The sequence below is a fragment of the Cyprinodon variegatus genome, unplaced genomic scaffold, assembly GCF_000732505.1.
Source record: "Cyprinodon variegatus isolate N-32 unplaced genomic scaffold, C_variegatus-1.0 Scaffold843, whole genome shotgun sequence".
Taxonomy (NCBI): Eukaryota; Metazoa; Chordata; class Actinopteri; order Cyprinodontiformes; family Cyprinodontidae; genus Cyprinodon; species Cyprinodon variegatus.
The window spans coordinates 65,207-88,421 of NW_015151296.1; the positions used below are offsets into that span (position 1 = coordinate 65,207).

Below are 23,215 nucleotides of genomic sequence, written 5' to 3' on the forward strand. Positions count from 1 at the left end.
TGACGTCATTGCTGGCGCTCACCTGGCCGCTGAGGCTGTTGGCGGCGTTGGTTGCGCTGTTCCCTGCTCCAACGGCTTCCACTGGGCCCTGCACGGCACCTGCTGCATACAGGCTGCCCCCGTAATCCAAAGCCAGGCCGTTCTGAGGAGGCGGAGGCGGGGGAGGCGGGAAAGCGGAGAAGGGTGGGGGTACGAGTCCCTCCTGACCGCCAGCACTATCCTGAGAGCCCTGCGGATAGACAGAGAGCAGAGTGAGGAGGCAGCAGGAACTAAGGTGAAATTCCCTGCACCTCCCCAAACACTCAGAACATTTCCCCAAAGCCTTGGCCTAAAAGTGAAGCAGACATGGCGGATACTCAATTTTAATTTCCCCACCTCCTCTGTGAGAATGTGCGTGTATCTACAGCCCCCCTCTCATTAAATATTCACTGCAGCCACATTTATTATTGAGGGTCAGATGCCTCCATGCTCGGTGTGTTGCACAACGATGAGAGTCTGACGCCTGCGCGCACACACACACACACACAAACGCCTCTGCACACTAATCACCTTTGACACTTAACACCCACACACCTAAGCTCTCCCACAAAGACCAACTGGTATTATGGTACACTGCCCAAGTATTTCACACACAATCACTCCATAAGATACTAGCTTACCATCAGACAGCGGAAAACAATGCAGGCATCTGCAAATACACATTGAACGCACACACATTCCAGGCTGCTGGCCGTGTGGCATGAATACCCTAGATGGTAATAGTTAGTGAGCAAGGGGAGGCAGCATGGGAAGGGGGGTAAAAAGGTGGTGACTGATAGAAGAGGCCTGCTTTGCCTCTGATCCATAGCTGCAGAGATAAACCATCCATCATTGTCTCCCAGATCTATTTATAACTCTTGAGAATTCATGGGATGGTCAATCAATTAGAGGCTGCAACAAACTGGGACAATCCCTTGTTTTAAGTTTATTGATCTACCTAATATAATTACATCAAGACTGCGGCCATGCCAAGCTGCGCCAAGATGCAGGCAGGCTCTAAGCTAAGTGCTGATGTCAGCAAGCAAACATGCTGAAGCGGCTTTTGGTAACTCTGCATGTTGGTGGTGATGTCAGCAAACCAGGCCTTTGGCTCGCTTCTTATAAACAAGAATTGCTCCTATGCACATACCATGGCAAAAAAAATTTATTCAATTACTGCGATGCACCAAGAAGTCGCCTGTAGACTAGAAGACTTTCAGATCAACCAGTGGCCATGAAGACAAAGAAAATTCCAATCCACTGATTAGTGACAATATAATAAACTGAACGAAGAGAGGCTCTGGTAGAGGTGGTTCTAATAAAGAACCTATGTTTTCCTACTGGGGCATTTCAGTGGTTCATTCGTGCTGCTACAGAGATCTAAGCCCACGCAGACGGTGGTCATTTCGTCTAATGAAGATCCGTTGGAGACATTAAGTTAGCGTCACAAACGGTCAAGGATGCCATCAGTAGATACATGTAAGGCTAATTTGGAGTGGGTAAAAGTAGCTGTTATATCCTTTTAAAATGTTCATGCCGGTCTGCCATGAGACATGCCGGATTTGAAACCTTGGCAGCGGATTCAAGGTTTCAGATGTACGATACATCATGTCTACATCCTCTAATTGGCTTAGCTAACAGCTAGTAGGGCTAACAAAGCTAAGGAACAAAGGCCTGCGAAATAAAAAATAAACCAAGATGACAAAGAAAAGTTTAGTTTCAGTCAACCCCCCCCCCAATTGAGTATGATTTCATTATTTTTATAATCTGTAATTGAAGCTAATTTCTGCCTCCTTTAAAAGGCGACCTAGAGCAAAGAATGAGCTTCAGGCATTTGTGTTTTGAAAACTCAGCACAGGTAAAGATGTGAGAAAAAAGAAAAAGCCATACATTCTCCACTGCATAATTGCACACGGCAAAATTTCATAGTTGAAATTACCAAAAAAAGCAACTGTATGAATCGGCAAAAGGGACAAAGTTAATGATGGTGCCACCATCAGTTTCTTTTTTTGGAAACAGGTTGGATTCTCATACAGCGATCAGAAACTTGTGATTTGCAACATCTAGTGCATAGCGTCTGCACCACCAATAACCCTGTTATAGAACTCGAATTTAGATTTATCAGCAGCTAATACATGTATTTAGACAAAAATATGAGCAGTTTCGTTAAAATAAAGGTAATCCTTTTTTCATTATTCATAAGTCTTTTCATCACAGTTCATGTTCACAGCAAATGTGTAAGTGTTTTTAGTTTTTCTGAAACAAAATAAATATTTCTTTTAAATATTTCTGGGTTTAATCACCAAGATTGCCTCCACCCTCACACGGTGAGACTGTAACTTTGTAATATAAAATCAAAAAGTTTGATTGTTGAAGACAGAAAGAGAGATTTATTTAATGCTTATAACACAGCAAAATCCTTCATCCTCTTTACTGTCGCCAGGTTACAGCCATGTCCCCAATTCCTCGTTTTCCAGCCACTTCTGTTGAAATTTGCATTTTCTAAATTTCTAGATTTTTCTCCGCCTCAAGCTTCTTTTCCGAACATACGACTTTACGATCAACTGCAAGCCGTTCTGCACAAATATATCGCAATATAATAAATAAATCTGAAAAAATTGTCTTTATAAAAAATTGTCTTTATAAATCTTTTATTTTCTTTAAATAAAGAATTTAATATGCCAAGATAATCACATTTAATGAACTTTAATGCCAATTAAGGCCTTAATTAAAAAAAATATATAATTGAATGATTTTTAATTAAAACTGGCAAAAAGTATGAAAGCCAAAGCTTTGATAAAAATCAGATATTATGCAGTATAAGGACAAAAGCTTGCTTCAACATCCAGATGTTCTCCAGTGTGGGTTCTGTACTGTTCGATAACCCGCTCCACTCTGTGCTCTTGAACTGATCGGCAGTAGAGATCCCTTCCAAGGCAGGAAAGGTAGAGTTTTCTAAAATATCCACACAAGGTTAGGAAAATCCATTACCTGCATGTCATGTCTAAACAAGATCGGGAAAATTACTTTTCAAGCATTTTATGCAATCAAATAGAAAGCATTAACATAAGTTAAAGGCATGTTCAGAAGATGTTGTTACAATGCAACCTTTAGCATTGACACTGAATGTAACCCTGGTTTAATATAGTCCAATAAGAGATTTATTTGCAAAGCAAGGCTACTCTGATTCAGCTTCTCCATGTGGTACGTCTGATTTGTCACAACACTTTTGTAAAATGAAAAACAAGGAGGCTTTTCAAGCTATCAAACCAAAATGCGTCATATGCTTTATTTAATATCAAACCAAAGATTAAAAAAAAAAACAGTAAGAAGTGAAACTTGAGTTTATATTTGATCCAACAAGCCTTTATTCTCCCATTTAACAGAGATTGTTTTATTTATAACTCAATTGCTATTCCTTCTTATCTATGTATTCATTATTTTCAGCATGCTTTCCTCTGCAGCTATTAATCTTTAATGATAGTTGTAATGAAGTTGCACAAAAAGAACACTCTGGTAATGGTTTACTAGACATCTGGCTGTGTGTGTGCGTTTGTGTGTCCATGCGTGAGTGACAGCGATGCCCATCTGAGCTGCACAATGGATCCCTGTCCCTTTGGGAGAGTTAAAAGTGTGTGGGAGGGTGTTTATGTCGGTGTGTGTGCGCGTAAGCCATCTGTCTCCCAGCTTTTGACCTTTCTTACCGTCGCACCTGTGACGCTGTAGTCCAGCCCCTTGACTCAGTGACAAACCAGGGGATGCACCAAGTCGACACGGATCACATCAATATTGTGACACAGGTGCAGCAGACTGCGAGGGGAAAACTTGGGTCTGTTCGCTGGCAGAGGTAAACCAAAGTAAATAAATACAGCCGTAACCCTGGAATGTAATGCGCTTGATTCTGTGATCCTACCCGTTCGTGGCCATTCATCAAAACTAATAGGCTGCCTATTAAAAACAATTCAAAGGGCCACCGGAACCTCTGGAGGAGCTTAAAAAAGGTAGAATCTGGAGCCGACACAACTATCAACTATTCATTTTTGGATGTATTTAAACCAGTAAACTCTGGTCTGGACCAACAGACCCCTAAGTATACATATCTTTGGACTTAGGACTAAGGCTAAGAAAGTAGAGCACATCACCCCAGTTCTAAAGTCCTTCCACTGGCTCCCTGTATCTCAGAGAATAGACTTTAAAATACTTCTGTTAGTCTATGAAATCTCTGAATGGCTTAGCACCTAAATACATCACAGACTTGCTATCAGTGTATCAACCCTCCAGACCACTCAGGTCTTCTGGCTCCAGCCTGCTCTGCATACCTAGAACCAGAACTAAACATGGAGAAGCAGCATTTAGTTCCTATGCTCCACTTATCTGGAAAAAACTTCCAGAAAACTGTAAAAGTGCGGAAAGCCTGAGTTCCTTTAAATCAAGACTAAAAACACACTTGTTTAGGATTGCCTTTGACTGTTCTAGTTAAACAGTTCAACTGAAACATCATTAGTTCAACTTTTTTATTTTCTTTAGTCCAACTGTTTTTAATATTCTTTTGTTTCTAAATGTTTTATTTTATTAATATTTTTTCCTAATTGCTTTGATTCTGGGTTTTTTCTTATATTTCAATCATGTAAAGCACTTTGCTATGTCTTTGTACTGAATTGTGCTATACAAATACATTTGCCTTGCCTTGCCTTGCCTTGCCTTTTGCTTTGCCTTGCCTTGCCTAAGCAAGTCAGCATAGTTTGAAAAATGTAATATCAAAAACTAAGGATGTCCCAATCAGCATTTTAGGCCTCTGATCCCGAGCTGATAAGATCGGATCTTATTTCGAGTCTTGATACGATATTTTGCCTAATTTATGGCAGTTGTAGTGAAGTTTGGCACGATTTGTCAATTAATGTAGTCCTTAGTCATAAACTAAGGACTGTGAATATCTTTTAAAATAAATGACAAAAACAGAGCAATAGTTCATCCTATTCAATAACCTTTCACACTGGTGTGAAGGAAACCACCAGATCAGACACATTAAAGAAGACTGAAAAAAATTGACCCGCACTTGTCGGTTTACATGGGCGTGGTGTTTATATAAAGTCCACAGGGTTAGTTAAAAGATCTAACTTCTCTTCTTCCAGGCAGTGATGGAAATCTGGCTGGGAAACTTACTGTTAACATGCCATTAAAAATGGAACTACATTTATGGGTGATAAAGTTCATTGGTGCATCTATCCACTTTTAGAGAAACTGGTGGTAAAAAAAAAAAAATGTATAAAGGATTTTTGTGTTTCCATTACAGCAAGAAACACAAGTAAAAAACTGTAAATTAAATAATTTGAAAGCTGATTTTGTCACCTGCTCATTAAAGCTATTAAACATCATGGGATAGTTATCTAGACTGTATCCCACTGCTCTGATTGGCATTTTAAAAATACAGTTTGATCTGGACAGTTTTAGTATGCTTACAAATCCTAAATAGTTTTTCACGTAGTGTATATTTGTGATGTTTTAAATCCCTTGAGCAATTCAACATTTACTGGTTGCAATTCTCATTTGCGCTTTGCCACAAAGCAGGTTTCATCAAAGCTTCAATGATTTAAAACAGATTGATTGATTGATTTGCAGAAACTATGAAATCATGTTTGTGTAACTATGTCTCCTTTTCATGCTGATGTAAAGTGAATGTTGACGTTTCAGTGGCTTCAGCAGAAGAGAAAGCCTTCATTGACTGCTAGACTCCCTCTTGTGATTTTCAGCAGCGTAATCACAACCAGAAATCCTGTTATCTTACTCCCTCCTGCAACCCTGATAGCATGCAGTGAATTCATGTATGCCATTAATCTCAGTCCATTTTCACCCCCACGATCTTCCGGAAATCCTTCAACTGCTCATTCGAGACTTTCCAAACAGAAACCGTGATCTCCAGCTTCAGCGCGTGGCCACTCCAGCCGCGCCACCAGCAGATTACCGACCGCTGTGTCCAAGTTTAACTTCATTCACATTCTCAGATAGCAGCTGTGTCCGCTCATCTACACTCCGCAGCTGTATGAACCTGGTCCAATTATGCCCACGGGAATCCAGAGCAGGATTATGCTGAGTGATGGCGCCCCTCCCATCCCTGCCTTCCTGCTCTGCGTACATTTCAAGCAGCAAGCCCCATATACCATTTTCTACTTTGTGATATTTTTCTTAGAAACACGTGTGTGTGTTAATCCATAGTAAAGCATTTCCTTATCCATGCAATAACAATTATTTTATAAATGAGCACTCTGTAAACAGCTAATATAATTTTATGCTTTAATTATTGAACAGAAGCTTAAAATAGACCAGAAAATCATTAACATGTGGGAAATTTTCTCGCTGTGGTATAATGAAAGTCAATCTGTGATGGTAATAACGTGAGCTGCGATCCTCTGATGAGAAGGCCTGAATTCATTAAATTCGCCTCCCTGTCAGAGACAAATACAGGAGAGCAGAAACATGCACAGGCTTGGTAATGGAAGAAAAAAAACCTAAGTGACAGTCTGTTGAATCCGCCCGCATCAGATCAAACACATTTGCAGAAAATTAACACGATCAAGGTTGGAGGAACATATTCCGGGTCGGAGAAGAAACAGAGAAACTAGAGCCGCTCCTGAAGAGCTGGAGTCTGAAAGCTGATCGCTTGGTTGGGACGAAATAGGAAGAGAGCGACTTCCTGGGAACATTTTGAAGCAATGAGGGATCTTTATGTCCATTAGAGCTCTAAAAATGAACAAAAAAAAAATCCACACATGATTTTGTTATCAAGCAGCAGCCTTTGTTACTCCGAGCACCACTCGGATGTTTTAATGTTGTCTGAGAGAGCAAACGGTGACGTCAATGTGCGCCAAATGGGTTCATACAAAAACAGCAGATGTTTACAATAAAAACTCTGGGATAACCTTACAAGCAGCTGCACTGGCTGTACCTCATACACAAACATGATCAGAGTTTCAACTTCTTTTAGGACTCATTTGGAGGGATCCCCCACAATCTAATACAGGGTATTTACTGTATTTAGCATCCTAGTCGTGGTTATTTTAGTCATCTGTATGCCATTCCCATTTCATTTCATCAAATGATTAAGATTTGTAAAAAGCCAACCAGGTGTCTAAAGAACTAGACTATTATTTTGAACAAAAAAAAACAAACTATAACCTCTGCAATATACTGTGTGTTAACCAACTATAAGATTTGGTGGGTAAACAAGAAAAGTTTATAATTTAAGAGTTCTATTTTCAATAATCTAATAGTTTTACTAGAGTTCTCTTTAAGAGTTCTACAGTTTTTTGCAGATGAAGAAAACAAAATTAAAGTGTCCATCTGCATGAGTTTCATTTGCTGGAGGGCAATATTAGCACCATCCTAAAATAATAATAGGTCTGTCATCACTCCAGAATAAACCTCAGTCTATAAAGGCACATAACCCGACTCCCACCTTAAAATTTCCTGATTCTCCAACCTTAGATCGCTCTGACCACAGTCCACTGCAGGCAAGATAATAAGCCCTCAGAAACTGAACACAACCTTATTTCAAAACATATCCCAGTCTATTACATTCTCCCAAGCTAAAGCTAAATGCTACAAAGAGAATAAGCACTTAGGTTTGAGTTCTCTGAGCACAAAGGACCTTTTTTCTCCGTCCGCTTTGTTGCCTCAGTAAAGGGTTAAACATAAACGATTTTGAAAAACCTGACCTGTTAACAGCACCTGTTGTTTAATACTCTGTATGTATTATCTTTTTTTGGTGACAAAGATGTTTTTGCAACATAAATATCCAACTTGTTTTTGAAACCAGGTTGCAGAACGGCAGTTCACCTTCAGGCAGAAAGGTTTAACTTTCTTTATCCTTCGTGTTGTTTTGCACTTTGGTATTGTCTCTGCACATCTGCGGTACAGCTGGCACATAAGACATGAAAACGACTCGCTAGGCTAAAAGAGCTGCTCATTTTGATGCAAATGATGTGTGGCTCCATCTCTGCCAAACTACATTTATAAAGGGAGGCCTGGGTTGCTTGTTTTCTTTATGATTCATTTAACTCCTATTAGGTGGAAAAAACTGAAAATAAATGTTATCCTAAAGCAAAACATAAAAAAAAAGGCATCTGGACATTCATATTTAGTTATGTTTATTTGTCCAGATGAACTTTGTGTTTCTGTGTCATTGAACTGGATATTTCTTTGTGAGAAAGACCCAAAAATTATTCCAAGTCCAAAATATTTCAGCAGCTAAATCAGCCTGTGTTCATCACCCATTCCCTTTCACCTCATATGAAAGGGAAACCCAACTTTCTCTATCGATTAAAAAGCAGGTTTCAAACATAAAAATCCGGATATAATTGGGGAGAAAAATTAAACAAGTTTGTCACTTCAGAAAACCTTCAGAAAACGTGTATTTAGTCCCATTAAGTCAATAGGATGTTAAACCTCCCATGGCTTCATACAGACTAGGGCTTGACATTTGCAATATAATTTCAATTTTAAATAATTGCAATTTTCAAATCGCAGCGGCAAGCAATTTAAGTCATGTTACATTTAACCACAGCAAGATGCTAACTTTGTCACTCAAGCTCTTTAAGTGGCATTCATACGCTTAACTTTGGTTTGCCACCATGCAGAAGGGAACAGGGAGTTGTAAGATCTCAATATGCTTGATGATGTAAAATCTGCGTAGAAAATGAGCCATCGGTCACAATGTCTGCAACAATTAGGCTCCATGTGGCTTTTCATCCGTTCTGGCAGCCTCTATGTCATAACAATACCACATGACATGAGAAAGTAGAAAACACAGCTGTTTACAACTTTTCAAAGCTTCTTCTTTCCTTGAGTTTTTCCATAATCCGTTGATAGCTGTGATATTTATGCTAAATCACAGCAAATCTCTAGATGTTTACTTTTCCAAACTCTCGCCAGCAAAGTCGCACGGATCTGTCCCCGTAGTTACAAGTTTTCCTAGCTACGATGTGAAGAAATTCTATCTCCAAGGACACCCATCAGAGGGGTGTGGAAGGCAAAAATTACGTAATTTAGACTTAGATTTATTTTGTCATTTTGTATACACAAGTGTAAACAAAAAGAAATTTCATTAAGTGCAGCTCTTTAGACAATTTCATTTTTTTAAGTGCAGCCTTGATAAGGACAAGAGAGCATGAAACCCTAAAGCCAGACATTTATAAATCTGTAGAGAGAAATTTTAACTTTGGTTTCGAAATAAAGGGAAAAGCCATTTATATTTTTGGCAAAAATTCCCTACCATAGACATGAACTGCCTGATGCTGCCCTTGCTATCCTGATATCCCTGATTAATACCGCTTGTGGCTCCGCCCCACACTCATTTATGTCCTTATTTACAACGGAACTGCTCTGATGCACTCTGCTGCAAAGCCTGAAGGTCCTCCACAAACTAAGTGCACGTTAAATAACAAATGCCGGTTATAACTGAAGAAGTCTGACCAAAACAATTGGAAGTGGGACGTAAAGAAGGTTGGAACTACTCTGCTTTGTTTTTTTGTTTTTTTTTTACTAGAGCCTTATTAGGAAGGCTGATGCTGATATTAGGGGCCTAAAAAAAAAATCCAATATATTTTCCTGGGTATAAAAAAAAAAAAAAACTGAGCAAGGACACACACAGGATGTGAGTTTGCTGCTTACTTCTTTTTACTGCTAAAAACATTTTTCTAAAATGTTTCTTTTTTTCTTTTTAAACTACTCTTCCATAAAAGGTCAGAACTGGGAAATCCATTAGTCATGGTTAAGCACTGGATGCCTGCAGCTTCATGTCAGCTCAGGTAGGGGTGGAGATTTGGAGTATAATTTTCATTTCTTTAGACCATGGATTAAACAGCGCTCTGTTAGATGTTTTATGATGTTAGAACTCCCAGGCCTTCAGACAACTGGATTTAAACTGGGCTTAAACTAGACAAGTCTTTTCTTTTGAGGACTGCTGAACGCTGTTGTTTTTACTGGATTTTTTTGGGGGGTATAAGAGGAAAAGGGGTCTGAATAAATATGCATTGCACCAATTTCAGATCTTCAATCGTGAACCTTTTAAAATTACATCTACCTCTTTCTTTCATCGTCACTATTACATAAAACCCCGTTAGAAACACTGCAGTCTGTGGTTGGAATGTGACGCAGAGAAGAAAGGTTCAGTGGGTTCTCCTACTTTTTTAGGACGCTTTCATGATGGAACAAGCAGTTCTGACAATTACTGAAGCTTCTCTTGTTTAAAACCTAAAGTCATCTCCTGCACAACATGAACTCTTTACAGCAAAATAAAATGACCCCCACATTTGGCATTAAACGTTTAAGTAGGCCAATAAAGCAAAAACATCCAATTAAACTCACCGGGGAAACTTTAGTGAGGTACCTGCCTGCGGCAGAGAAAATCATTGACAATGCACGGTGATATTCTACCTCCTGACCCATTTGCTGGGGAAACTACCTTCCTGCTGTGCTGCAAAATGTTCCTCACAGCTCCTGTGTTGTCATTTGCGAGTCTCAACATTGATGACTCATGACATCTCGCTCGAATTTAGATGAGTCAGACTCGAGCTTGACAAGTTGTGATGCAAGCGGACAGCATTATAGTGTGGTGCAATTCAATACAGCTCAACCGCACGTCTGACCAGGTGAAGGTGAGCCATTCATGCTTTGAAATGATGCGACTTCCAGAATTAAAGGAATTGTGGGCTCCGTCAGACTGTGGCTCTAGCAGACTCCAGCCAGCAGGAGAACGGACTACCCCGGCTGTTAGCGCTGCTTCTGAAAAGACGAAAATAGAAGCAGGAATGAAAGCCAAAAAAAAAAAAAAAAACAACCCGGTGTTTGTGTTTGACGGCCGGGCTTTTTAGAGGAGATCCATTCTGGCTGCATCTCAGCGGTCTTCTCTCTACCTCATACACGGTGTGTCAAAAGGCTGGTATCTACACAAACGCTATGTGCTGTGCGTGCAGCTTCTTTTTTTTTTTTCTATCTGCTCTCACATCCTGTCAAGCTATGAGCCTTTTGCTGACTTCGAGCGGCTTGAGATCCACATCATGATAAAAGCCTCCTATGAATAAATGCACTCAGAAGGGAGGGTGAGGGTAAGAGGAGGAACACAAAGACCGAAAAGAAGGCCAGTCCTGGTCAAATGGAAGAGGGCAAACTTATGCATTTGTGTCAGCACTCAGGTTTGCTGTTTTTTAAGCGTGCACGCCTTGGTGTGTGTGTGAGGGGGCACTCCCCCTGGCGTATGGGATGTTAAGAGGTTATGTGCAAGTGTATTAACTTCCACAAAAGCCAGTGAGTCAGAGTAGTAGCTGTAGCTGGCTTCCTTTCGGGTCACTTAGCAGCACCGAGTGGGTCTGAGGATGCATGTTACAAAGCATGCTATTCCACGGCCGTCTCGCCACGCAACACGAGGAGACAGGAGGAGAGATGAGAGGGAACACGATTTACACTAACTAGGCCATCGCTGGGTCAGTTCACACGAATAATGTCATTTGAGGATCTTTACTCCTTTGAGCGCTGGCGTCTCTCGCCCTCTCTCGTTCTACAGGCCGATTCAGCGACTCTGGAAAGGGTGATTCATGTCGTTAAGAGCGGCTCACGTTTTGGCTGGGCGATCAGATTAACTGAGGAAGTTCAGAGCACAGATTTTTTTTTTTGTCAGTGCTGAAAAAAGAAAAAAAAAACAGCTGGAGAAACGTTCATGACGCGTTTGCGGCAAAGCGGCAAGCCAGGAGACTCCCTCCCTCCCCCCCACCCACTTTCTCTTTCCCGCTCCTCTTGCTGATTTTCTCTCTTTCCTCCCACTCTCTCTCCCTCTGCTGTGCTCTTCACTTCTTTACGCTTCATAAAATCCAGACGGGACCCCTCGCATATGTCCCGCCCCCACACCTGTCAATCAAACCCATTTGCCTCTTAGCAACAGGGCATCAGTGGTGATCAAGCTCCTCCCGCAACTCCGTTCTCCATCTCCTTATAGGGTAACAACACGTTCATCAAACAAACGCCTCCTTTAAAATGCCAAATTTAATTCACCATAATGTTACGCATCGAGACATTGCAATTACAGTTGCCCAACGTATAAAATGAGCTTTTTTTTCCCCATTTACCACAGCTACCTCTCTAGGCTGCATTTGTCGGTTCATGAGAGAGTGATTTGGACCAAATTCTGGCCGTGAGCGCGGCGCCTGCGCGCTCTCCATCACCTGGCTGCAGCAACAAAATATGGCGATGGTTTGTCAAGATGGATCTCATTAGCCAAGCCACGTGTGCAACTCAAACCCTGTCACAGACTCCACACAAGTGTAAGAAAATAAACCTTTTGTCTAGTGTGACAAAAAGACGCAACACTGCAAAAATGAAGTTAAAAGCAAGCGAGAGTAGCTTCCCTTGATTTGAGCAGGTAAGTAAGAGAATCTACCAATAGGAAAAAATGAGTAACCTTTTTTTTTTTTTTTTTAAGATTATTTTTCGGCTCTAGTGGCCTTTATTTAGTTATTTTTGAAAGTATGTAGACAGGAAAGTGGGTTACAAGAGAGGAGAGAGACATTCGGCAAAGGTCAGCAAAACAGGGACTTGAACCTGGTATATGGCTCATGCGCTCTACCTCCACAACATAGCAGCAGCCCGCGAAAAATGAATTACCTTTGAAGTTAAAAGAAAAAAAACAACTCCATTATCTTGGCTCCAGTGGGTAACACCTAACTATTTTATTCTAACGTCAAAAATACTAATTCTATTGGCAGAACATCTTTTTTATCTGCTCAAATTAAGGCCAAATACACTAATTTTAAAAATTCCTCCTTATTTACACTTTTTTTGCAGTAAAACTGTAGTCTGATTGGTGACAGAACAAGATTAGAGTAAATATTGGGGGAAGCTTTAAAAAAGTAAGGGCTAAAATGGTAAGATGCTCCGTTCTGAACCTTCAATTTTCAAAACATTGTTACCTTGGATGGCATCACGGCTCACAGCAGCTTCAATTCAAAGTGCTTTGGAATATGTCTCTCCCTTCTTTGAACATCTGGAGACTGAAAAGTTTTCCTAGGATTCTTTCAAAACTGAAAAAACTCAATAACTGACAAAGAGCTTCAACATTTGTTTCATGTTTTTAGCCTCCCAGGCCCTGAATATGAAACCCCATCCTCCCGTGGTGATGGAAAATATTCGTGATAAAATTTATTTCAATACTGCTGATACAATTTTTTTAACAGATTTCCAATAATTCAACATACATTTCAGCAAATCAATTTCTCACTGAGTTTTATGTAGTTTTATGCATTTTTTTTTTTAAGGAAATTTTAAAATGTTGTGTTGGAGGAGTTAACAATTATGAATAAATTACAAAATAATTGTCAGCTGTTTGTTCAGGCATCTATTGTGTGTATTATTGGCAGACCTTTTGAGGCTCTTTTTATTGGTATATTGATATCTAAATTATATTGTTCCAACCAAAATAAAGAAATGTATCCCAATATAGGTTTTGGTCATATCATCCATCCCTGCCCTCAAACCATGATATTGCCACCACTACGTTTAACTTGAAGGATGCAATGTTCAAGATAACTTTCAGTACTTTTTTTGTAGATATCTGTTTTATTACAATAAAATGCTTTGATCCAAAAAATCGGTCCTCCTCGGTTAATGGAGAGGCCTCTAGTGAACCAGCTGCAAGCCAAGGCTGTAATTTAGCCTTTTGTCTCAGGAGTGTTAAAGTGGGGCTGCATTTAAAAGCTGCAGGACAGTGGCACTGGAGGACCGACATTGCCTACCTCTAATTTAGAGCTTTTGACATAATATTAATTTAACTCTGTTAATCTCACATTGGAGAAATTCACCTCTGCATTTGATCCATACCCTTTGGGAGCAGTGGACTGCCATTGTGCGGCGCCCAGGGAGAAGAGTGGGGTTAAGGGTCTTGCTCAGGGACCAAGAGCGGAGGCTGTGGAGATAGAATCGGGTACTTGCAACCTTCTCAAAGCACAGGCACACTGCTCTAACCTCTAGGCCATCATCGCTTCTGTTCTTCTTACAAATGCCTCCAATTATCCAATCAATTAATCATTATCTTGGTCACCACAGTTGCTTAAAAATCAGAATCCTAAGTTTAAGAAACTACAGTCATCACTAATAATAAACATCTGCTAACTGCCCACTTATAAACTTGTTGTGACTCACCTGGCTTGTTCGGTTTTCAGACAACTAAAACATTTTTATTGTATTCTATTCCAAAATTCATTATAATAGATTGACCCATTAGTTATTTTTGTTACTTATTTAAATTCTTCTTGCATTATATTTATTTCTCATGCTTTCTACTGTCTTAATTGTTCAATATTGAGACATTGAGACAGTGTAGATAAAGAGGTTCCAGCTATACTGTATTTTGCAAGTAGGCTAAAAAGTTTCCTTTTTGTCCCATCTGACCAGAGCACCTGTTCCATATGGTTTCCGTCTCCTCTGTGTGGCTGACGCCTAATTGCAAACTGGCCCTCTTGTGCCTTTATCTTTCAACAAGTCTCTCTCCTCTACAATAAAGTCTGGGTTCTCCACAAAAGCTGTGGCCATTTATGAAAGATAAACAGGCCAAAACAAAAAGAGAAGATGACACCCGACAAACACATGTGCAGGTGAGCACACAAGGCAGCTAAAAGATGGTGTGTTTACCCAACTAGCACAAAAAATAAGGTATGACCATGAAACCAGTTTGGCTTGTTCAGGAAGGGCTCTGCATGTCCTGCTGTCCAGTTTGCATTTGAAGAGCGCACGCGAGCCAACTGGAGGATGGTGTTGAAACTGTCAACTGTTCTCTGAAGAGGCAACCCCCTTTATGCCACAGAGGCTGTTTTAGCTTGAATTAAGTCAGAGACGACTGCCAAGACTGATGCTGTTTCATAACTTATCTTTTCAGAGTCCAAAAGGTGCTGAACCTCTCCCAGCTCTCCCAATCTCCATTCTCTTCCTGCCCCGAACCGGCTAACAATCAGCACAAAATGAGTGAGTCATGCAAGTTGCTACAGTAACACGGCTCATTGGGATCATTTAACAACCTTGATTGTAAAACCTAGCGAAGAATCAATAACAAGATTTGGGGAGGCGTAGGAGAGGGGGGAGATGGAGGAGGAGGTGGATCCTCACAACAGTTTATGCAAGCGTGGTAGCATGTCCTCAGCTCCGGCAGCAGGTAGGTGTCTCTCCCTCGCCTCGGGGCGCACGCTTGGGTGGGGCTTGAGAAAATATTTCAGCCTTTTGAACCTGATCTGCTGCTCCGAGTCCAGCAGTAAAAGGCCAACCTTATTAGCGCATGCAGCGCTATCAGGGAGCTTATAAATTAGCCCATCATACGGCCCCTTTACACACACAGGTAGCTGCAAAGTCAGCTCCAAGAGCGTCCCACAGAGCAACCGGCCAACGCCACCAGAGCTTCTGCTTGGTCATATCTCCAACCTAGGAGCACCCAACTGTCCGGAGAGGTCCCGGCGGTCACCCTTATGGAGCTGCTGCTCTCTTTAATCCCCCCCCCGCCCATCCCCCTCTCTTCCAGGGGCTCTTAAATGAAAACATTGAGATAACAGCTGCCAGGGCCTCAGGGAGAGCAAGAGGAGGGAGAAAAGAGGTCAAACAGTAAAGAGAGCAGGAATCCAAGGTACAGCTGAACACCGAGCATGCTCACACACACGCACACACACACACAAACAGAGCTCCTGACTCACATCAACTGATATGTAATATGAACATGACACTTCATGCACCGACTTTGCAGCCCACTGTGTGTGCTTCAGCTTCTGTTTGTGAAATGTGTGACACAGAAATTACAGTGAGGAGGTGTTTGGAGCTGAACACAAGAGATGCAGAAGGAAACAAGAGAAAGTAAAAGTGAGTAATAACAAAAGGGAGGGAGAGAAAGACATGAGCAACTGTTCAGTGGACAACTGTCCCTTTCACTCAGGGTTAACGCACAGAGACAGCTGCAGGGATAATATAGACCTTTCACCTTCCTCTCCTCCCCCCAATCGCTCCTGTATTTCCACTCTTTAACCCCAGAAATGTCTGAATGGTGGGGGTGTTACTTAACTGCCACATCCAGCCGTACGATCTAACGCAGAGAGCGGCGCTCTCACATGGATTCCTCTGAGTATACATAATACATGGCCGAGCACAGTTTCTGGCAGCGGCAGCTCTCGCTCTTCAGAATGCGTGAACACTTCTCGCTCTGGGCAGGAGAACAGATGCCACAACAACAGCGGCAACAATAATGCATCGCCACTCGTGCGTCTCACCGTAGCAAATCATGATTGCTGGCGTTACAATATCGCCGTCATCCTTCTATGCCAGTTTCTCCCCCGTTTGTAGAGCTGGCTGTCAAGTCCTAACAGGAGTCAGGCATGTCCTGTGGACCGCTGTGGTAAACGGGTCAAGTAGAGTCCTCATCTGTTAGTACTTAATTAACATTTAATGCTCAGTGACGGCCGCTCGGTGCTCTCTCTCGCGCCGTTCTCGCGTACGGCAGAGGTGGACGAGGAAAGATACGGAGGCAAACACTCACCGACAACACGTTAGGATAGTACAGTCCCATCATCGTACACTGTGCAACAACTCCAACAGTCGCCGCTCCTCGCTCCTTTCCTCTTCTTGCGCTGCCTCGCCTTCTCTCCCTCTCTCCGAGCCTGTGTCACCTCACCAGCTCTGTCTCTCTTGTCTGTCTCACAGATTCAAAATCTCCCTCTCTCTGCCCCCGCTCGCTCCGTCTGCCCTGCCAATCCCCACCCCACCTCCTCCTCCTCCTCCACCTCCTCTGCTGGCCTCTGTCCCTGTCACTCTCCCTCGCGTGCCTTCTTCTATATTCCCCCCCCTCTCTTGGTTTCTCTCGTCTTCCCACTCACTCTTTTCTCTACTTTGCCTCTCCCACTCGCTCCTTGCTTTCTTTCTACCCCCAGCCTTCCTTTTCGATGCTGTGCCCTTGCCTGCTCATCTCTTCTGTCTCTTCTCCAGTCCTCCTCTCTCACCCAGAAAGCCTGACGCCTCCTCCCCCCTCCTACTTCCCTGCTTCTGTCACACCTGCAAACTTTCCCCTCCCCTCTGCTTCCTTCTCATGTCGCAGTCCTCCCCTCCTCTTCCTCTGTTCTCTTTCTCCATGTAGGTGAGTTAACTGGGGCTGCTGGCACCACTGGGAGAGAGAGAGAGAGAGAGGGAGAAGACTTTCCCTCTTCTTCCCTCTATTCCTACTCAGACATGCACCTTGTTACGCAAACCCACTGCCAAGTGCACATAAGGTTTATGTTTTGAGTAAGGCTCACAAGAGAAAAAAAAATCATATTAAACTCAAAATCCCAAATGCTTTAATCTAAAGAAAAGCTTAGAGAACAGCTAAACCTGCTAAGATACTACAACATTTCAGTTGTAAGCATTTAGTCAACAAAATCCTTTTGAATAATTAAAAAGTCTGGAAAGGCAAAAAATAAAAAAATCTGAGCTTTTTCCTCATCAGTAAGCACACAATCCCTGAGGGTAAACAGGTCCCACTAACATTTTTGGTCCATGATGACTTAGCATTTGCTTTAAAATAACAATGAAAGCTGGTTTCACAAAAACTGCTCTCCCCCTCGATGTCAGCCCTACTATTAATCCCAATAAGAGTTTCCTTCAGCGTTTTCTGATCCGCGTTTTGAAGTATCTTTATCAGTAACATTAAAACTATCCAAGATTACTGATCTGTGGTCAGTGCTAGATTGCAACCTCTACTTCCTGTTTATTACTTTCACAAGTGACGACGTAATGTTGATGATGATGTGTGATAACATTACACTTTGCAGGGCGTGGTTAAGTAATTAAATTCAATTAATTTATCAAATGGAAACACCACAAATTCACATTTCTTTTTAACTTTAAAAGTTTGCTTAAATTCAGATTTGAATTAGATGGATAAATGGCTCGAGGACTCATCACAGAAGGAAACCTAACAAGAAATATTTAACACAAATCAGCTGATTCCATGCTTTGCAAAAACAATAATGAGGCCTGGTTCAGATCAAGGCGCGTATGGGTGGACATCACTTTCAGGTGAAGTGACGGCAAAACCTACATTTAAAACCTGGTCCTAAACTGGAGAAGTTTGAATCTGTCTTCAGCTATGTTTCCATCTTGATACCGCCATCTAGTTAACTGGTTCCATAATGGCGTGCTTGTGCATGTTAGCCATTGTAGACCTCGTCATCTTGTACACGCACTGACAAAAATCAACAATGGCCGACTTAAGGTTTCAAAATTTTGTTAATTTTGCTCCTCCGATGATGCAAACAAATATTTTGCTCTCCCGCTTTTGTTGTTCGCAATCTTCTTCCTTATATACTTCTCCGACAGCGCCACTCACTTGCTTGGAAGAGTTATTACAATGCCTATCAAGGCTCCTTTGGCTTCACATGGCTTCATCAGTACAATCAATCTTTTCTGTGACGTTGGTGCATCTCATGCCCTGAGACAGACTGGTGACCTGTCCAGGGTGTACTCTGCCATAGACCGGCACCGGTGAGCGATGGATGGTAGATGGATGGAGCATCTTGACCAACATAACGTTAACATATCTACAAACTAAAGTAGTTCCAAGTGGTGGCTTAACATTGAAAATTTATTTAAGCTAATATAGCATTTTGTATTGGTAAAATAAGGTATTAACTACAGCAATGGCATCGATTTTTCAACTATATTATAAAAACATAGAACTATATCTTTACTTCAATAAATGATTTCTAAAACCAAATTATTAAGACTTTTTTGTCTCACAGTTAGCCACTTGTATATTTTTTGCTAACATTAACAAAGGTTTCCATTAGAGATGTCCGATATTATCGGCCGATATAAGCATAATTATGTGATATCTGTCGGGTTTCCCCCCCGATAATTAAAAGCCGATAATATAATGCCTAGATTTTGCGAAATATGTTGAAGCGAGCGCTCTTGCCAACACACGATGCTCCCTGATAACGTCATTAAACTGTGTAGCAGCAGCGAAGCTAAACTGTTTGTAATGAAAAATGTCTGCGGTGTGGAACTTTTTTAAAGTTTCAAATGATGACTTGAAGTTTGCGATTTGCAACAAATGTGAGGTCCTTGTCATGCGTGTGGGAACCAAGACTTTGTCCTTCAACAGCGATCCTACACTGGACTTCATTTGTGTTGACATTCAATTCTGTGCAATACAGCTGCACTGGTGAGGTACACTTTTTTCCTATTTGTGAAGAAAAGAGATTTATCTCTTGTTTGAATATTAATTGTCAAGTTAATCTCAGGACGAGCATATTCCAAAATGTTGTTTGAGAAAGTGTTGAAAATAAATGTCAAATTTTGCATTTTCCTGAAGTTGAAATGCTGTTTTTATCCTCTACAATAGTAATTATTTGTGGAATATACAGTGTGGAGTGGGGCATCACAGTAAATGTAGGTTATGCCTAAATTTTTGTGACTGGCAAGACGTGAAATTAGTTTATATCAGTATCGGCTTATATCGGAATCGAAAATTCAGCATTTGGAATATCAACATATCGAACATCGGCAAAAAAGGCAATATCGAGCTTCCCTAGTTTCCATGTTTTTTCCTCCGAAAATGTATAAAGTGCATTTTGCATTTTGCTTTTGTTATTGTTGTTAGTCCAGGGAAAGGCTCTGTGTGTTGCTAAAGCTAAATAGTAGTACTAAGGCATTACAGACACTAAAGTGGATCATTTTCTTAAGATATATTTCTGGATTACAATTCTCATCAACAAAGAAACAATTTTTTTTTTTTTGTGAACAAAATAATCCCAATCTCTACAGCTTGGCACCATGCAATCAAAAAACTCCAAATCCGATGATTTGTAACCAGTAAATAATTTACGACTCAGCAGAAGTAGCCTAATCCAACGTAAACATCTTTCTGTGTGGAAGTGGTCACTAAGGGAGGGAGACACATGGTTAACCAATTTGCAGTATTGGTAAATGATTTAAATATGAACTAAGAGGAAACATAAAAAATGCCAGAATCTTCTCTAAAAACCTGTTTCCTACAGGGCTTTGTTATTCGACTTACAACTCTGGAATTTGAAAATACTGTCTTTTCCAGTTCTAGCCTTTTATTCAATAGAAAATCTCCTCGTTTAAGGTGATGGTCTCCATTTTCTTACCAATATAGTGATTAATGTGTACAGTTTGTAATACTAACAATGCTATTGTGAGGATGTTTAAAAAACAAAGTATAAAACTTTTTTTTTTACACTCGCTGTTCTCTCTCCTAGAACACCATGTATCAGGAATCTTTATGAAATCTTATCTATATCAAACCATAACCATATTTTGCAGACTTCCAGCTTTAAAGGCACAAATTATTTACAAAGAAATATTAAAGACACATGAGCTAATTCGACCTGACTCAATGATTGTTAAACATACAGTTTCTATCTGAACCTCTATAAAGAGACATTAATTCGTAATTATTATAAGAACTTCTTATTTACATTATTATTAACTGTAAAAAAAAATACTAATTGCATTCATTCTGGTTTAAAAATTGTGCCCAGCTGCTTGTCTTTATACGAAAAAGTAGTTTTAGCTTTAACTTTGTTTCTGCAAATATGGCAGTTTTTTATTTTTTTGTTTTGTTTTTTAATAATACATTTTATAATAGAGCCTTCCCATAATTTATTTTGGCTGCTATAAATAACTGCAGTCGTGCCTAGCGGTCTTACATAACGATTAGAGCTCTGGCAGTGTCTTCAAACATGGAGCAGTTTGGATTGGAGACATTTTTTCATTTTTTTAAGTAAAAGAAGAATATTCAGAGATTTTTGTCTTACTTTGGCATAAATTAGCTCCCATGTTGGATCTCCTTTGCTTTAGTCACATTTAGGATTACGCGTCTAAATCCTGTTAAAGATTGTTTTCCTGATTTCTTTTAGAGGAGTACCTCTCGGTTCTCCTCTGTCAAACTTTACATTAAAAACATAAATCGAATTCATGTCTAGAGCTGAAGGATAGATTTCAGCTTTCCATCTACTGATGGGTCTGTTCTCCCTTCACACACAAAGCTCCCACGACTCTCCAGGCTCTTCCTTTCAGGAGGCTTTGATCGCATCATTCTCACACTCCTGTTGACAGTTTAGCACCTCGGTGTTGTGGAAACCTCCGCTGGCCGGCATTGTTCTCTCCCCTCCCTCCCTGGCCAGTTCACACCTCCAAGCCTCAAGAGAAAGCCCTTCCTGACTTCTTACCATCCCGGTAAGAAATTGCACAACACAAACAAACAAGAACTTTATGAGTAGCCTTGAAAAATCATTTACAAGGAAATGATTCAAAGCTTCATCATTTTCCAAAGAAATAAAATCCATCTAATTGACTCCCAGGCATCCACCGCATCCACTTAGCTGTACTGGAAAAGAAGAAATACTTGCACTGCGGCACATAAAAGCGCATGAGTGAAGACCTAAGACAGATAAAGAGCCGATAAAGCAGCCAGAGGTTGCTGAGCATCGCAGAGCGAGGGATGAGGGGATTACAGATGGAGGCTGAGAGGATGAGTGGATGAACGCAGGATGATCTAAGGATTAACCACGTAAACTGAGCAGCCTAATAACACATTCAGCCAGCTAATACAAATGCAAGCAAACAGATTGTTTGCTTAAACACAGACGAGTCCCCATAAAACATCATGTGATACTGACGTTTTTTTTTTTGTTTTTTTTTTGTGGAATTATAATTTATAGATATTTCTCCCTTATTTGTGGAGATACAGCAACAATCTGCCTGCCTTTAGAGGCCTAAGGATGAAATAAACGAGTCCGACAAGCTTAAAAGATGATTACTATCATCGAGGACAGGGAGGAAAGTAGGTGGAGGATAGGAATAGATGAGTGATGGTTGTGGAGGCACTTCTTCCTCTACACAACCATTAAAGTGAAATCTACACCCCCACCTTGTGGCTTAGAGAACAACACCGAGCTGTATTAGTGCTGTACTGCAGCAATGAGGCTTATTATGCAACAGATGTAAAGCTAACACTTTCACAGGTGCTCTTACCTGACCGTGAGACGGATATCCATGATAGCCCAGGGTCAAAGGATCGTTGTTCTGAAAGAGAGAAGCAGATTTTTATTTTTTATTTTTTTTAAGTCAACTTCATGTGTAATTTCAAAGGCAAACACTCTGTGTTTTCATCTGTTTCTGTTTTGTTTCTTTATCAGACTTTACAGTTAGATGACATTTCTGTGACCCCCACACATACAAATCAAATTAACTTCACTGGTGACACACTCCTGCAATCTCCCCAGTCAGCCTCCTCTCCAGCTTTCCACCCGATGGATCCTTTTGTCTGCTTGTGAAGACGTGATAACGGGGGCGAGGGAGCTCATGCGAGAGGCGGATAAAAGACAGGAAAAGAAAAGAACGAGTGTTGGCGCGGCTCTTAAATTCATAAATAGGTCAGGAGTGTCGGCGAGCATGAAGCCCACTGGCGTGGAATGCCATCATAAACCCTTATGCAACCTCTGACAAGTTTCTTTAAGTGTTCTGGCTGCGAGGAGCAAAGCCTGCTGCACCAAACGTCTGGAGGAAGACCCAGGGAAAGTCAATCCGGGCCAGTTCTCCCCTACGCCATCATGCACTCCTACTTTGTATCTATGTGTTAAAATTTTATCCAACTCTACATCAAATTTTGGACGTCTAAATATATTTAAGTGGATTAATAAAGTCAAATAGTGGAAAATATAGCATTGGTAAATAACACTGTTTTAAAATTATATCTGACAAGCGTTGAGGGTTATGTACGTTAAGCAGCTGCTGCAAGACTCTCCTGAGCAGATTGTCTGATTAATTAACAAGATTAAACACATTTCACATAGCTATATTTATAGTGCCATTTAAAACAACCACAGCTGTAAATACCAGTGAAATAAAATTGTATAATAAAACTGTTTAAAATATGAAACAAGTAAATTAAATAAAACCAGAGAAAAACATAAAGAGTCTGATACTGTGTTGAAAGTAAAATGATAAAACTGCTTTAAAATTTGATTTAAACTGCTATTAGATAAATAACAAAATGCTGTAGTAAAAAAAAAAATTAATTAAATAAAAATAAGAGTTAAAACTTTATAATAAGCTTAGTTATGAATCGTCTACATTATTCAGGTAGCATTAGAATACCTCCGTAAAGAAAAAGCAACCA

General features: G+C 40.6%; 1 protein-coding gene across 3 annotated transcripts in view; it reads right to left on the reverse strand.

The window, feature by feature from the left end:
• Window positions 1-23,215, reverse strand: part of LOC107099166 (RNA binding protein fox-1 homolog 2-like) — a 57,050-nt gene that overhangs the window by 22,128 nt on the left and 11,707 nt on the right. For 2 of the 3 annotated variants that reach the window (XM_015397185.1, XM_015397184.1), the window contains exons 2-3: window positions 22,069-22,119; window positions 23-229 (exon numbers count right to left, since the gene is read on the reverse strand). In XM_015397185.1, coding sequence (XP_015252671.1) covers window positions 23-229; window positions 22,069-22,119 — 258 coding nt within the window. Of the gene's footprint in view, window positions 1-22; window positions 230-16,570; window positions 16,788-22,068; window positions 22,120-23,215 lie in introns of those variants that run through there. The other variant, XM_015397186.1, reaches the window with a different exon arrangement.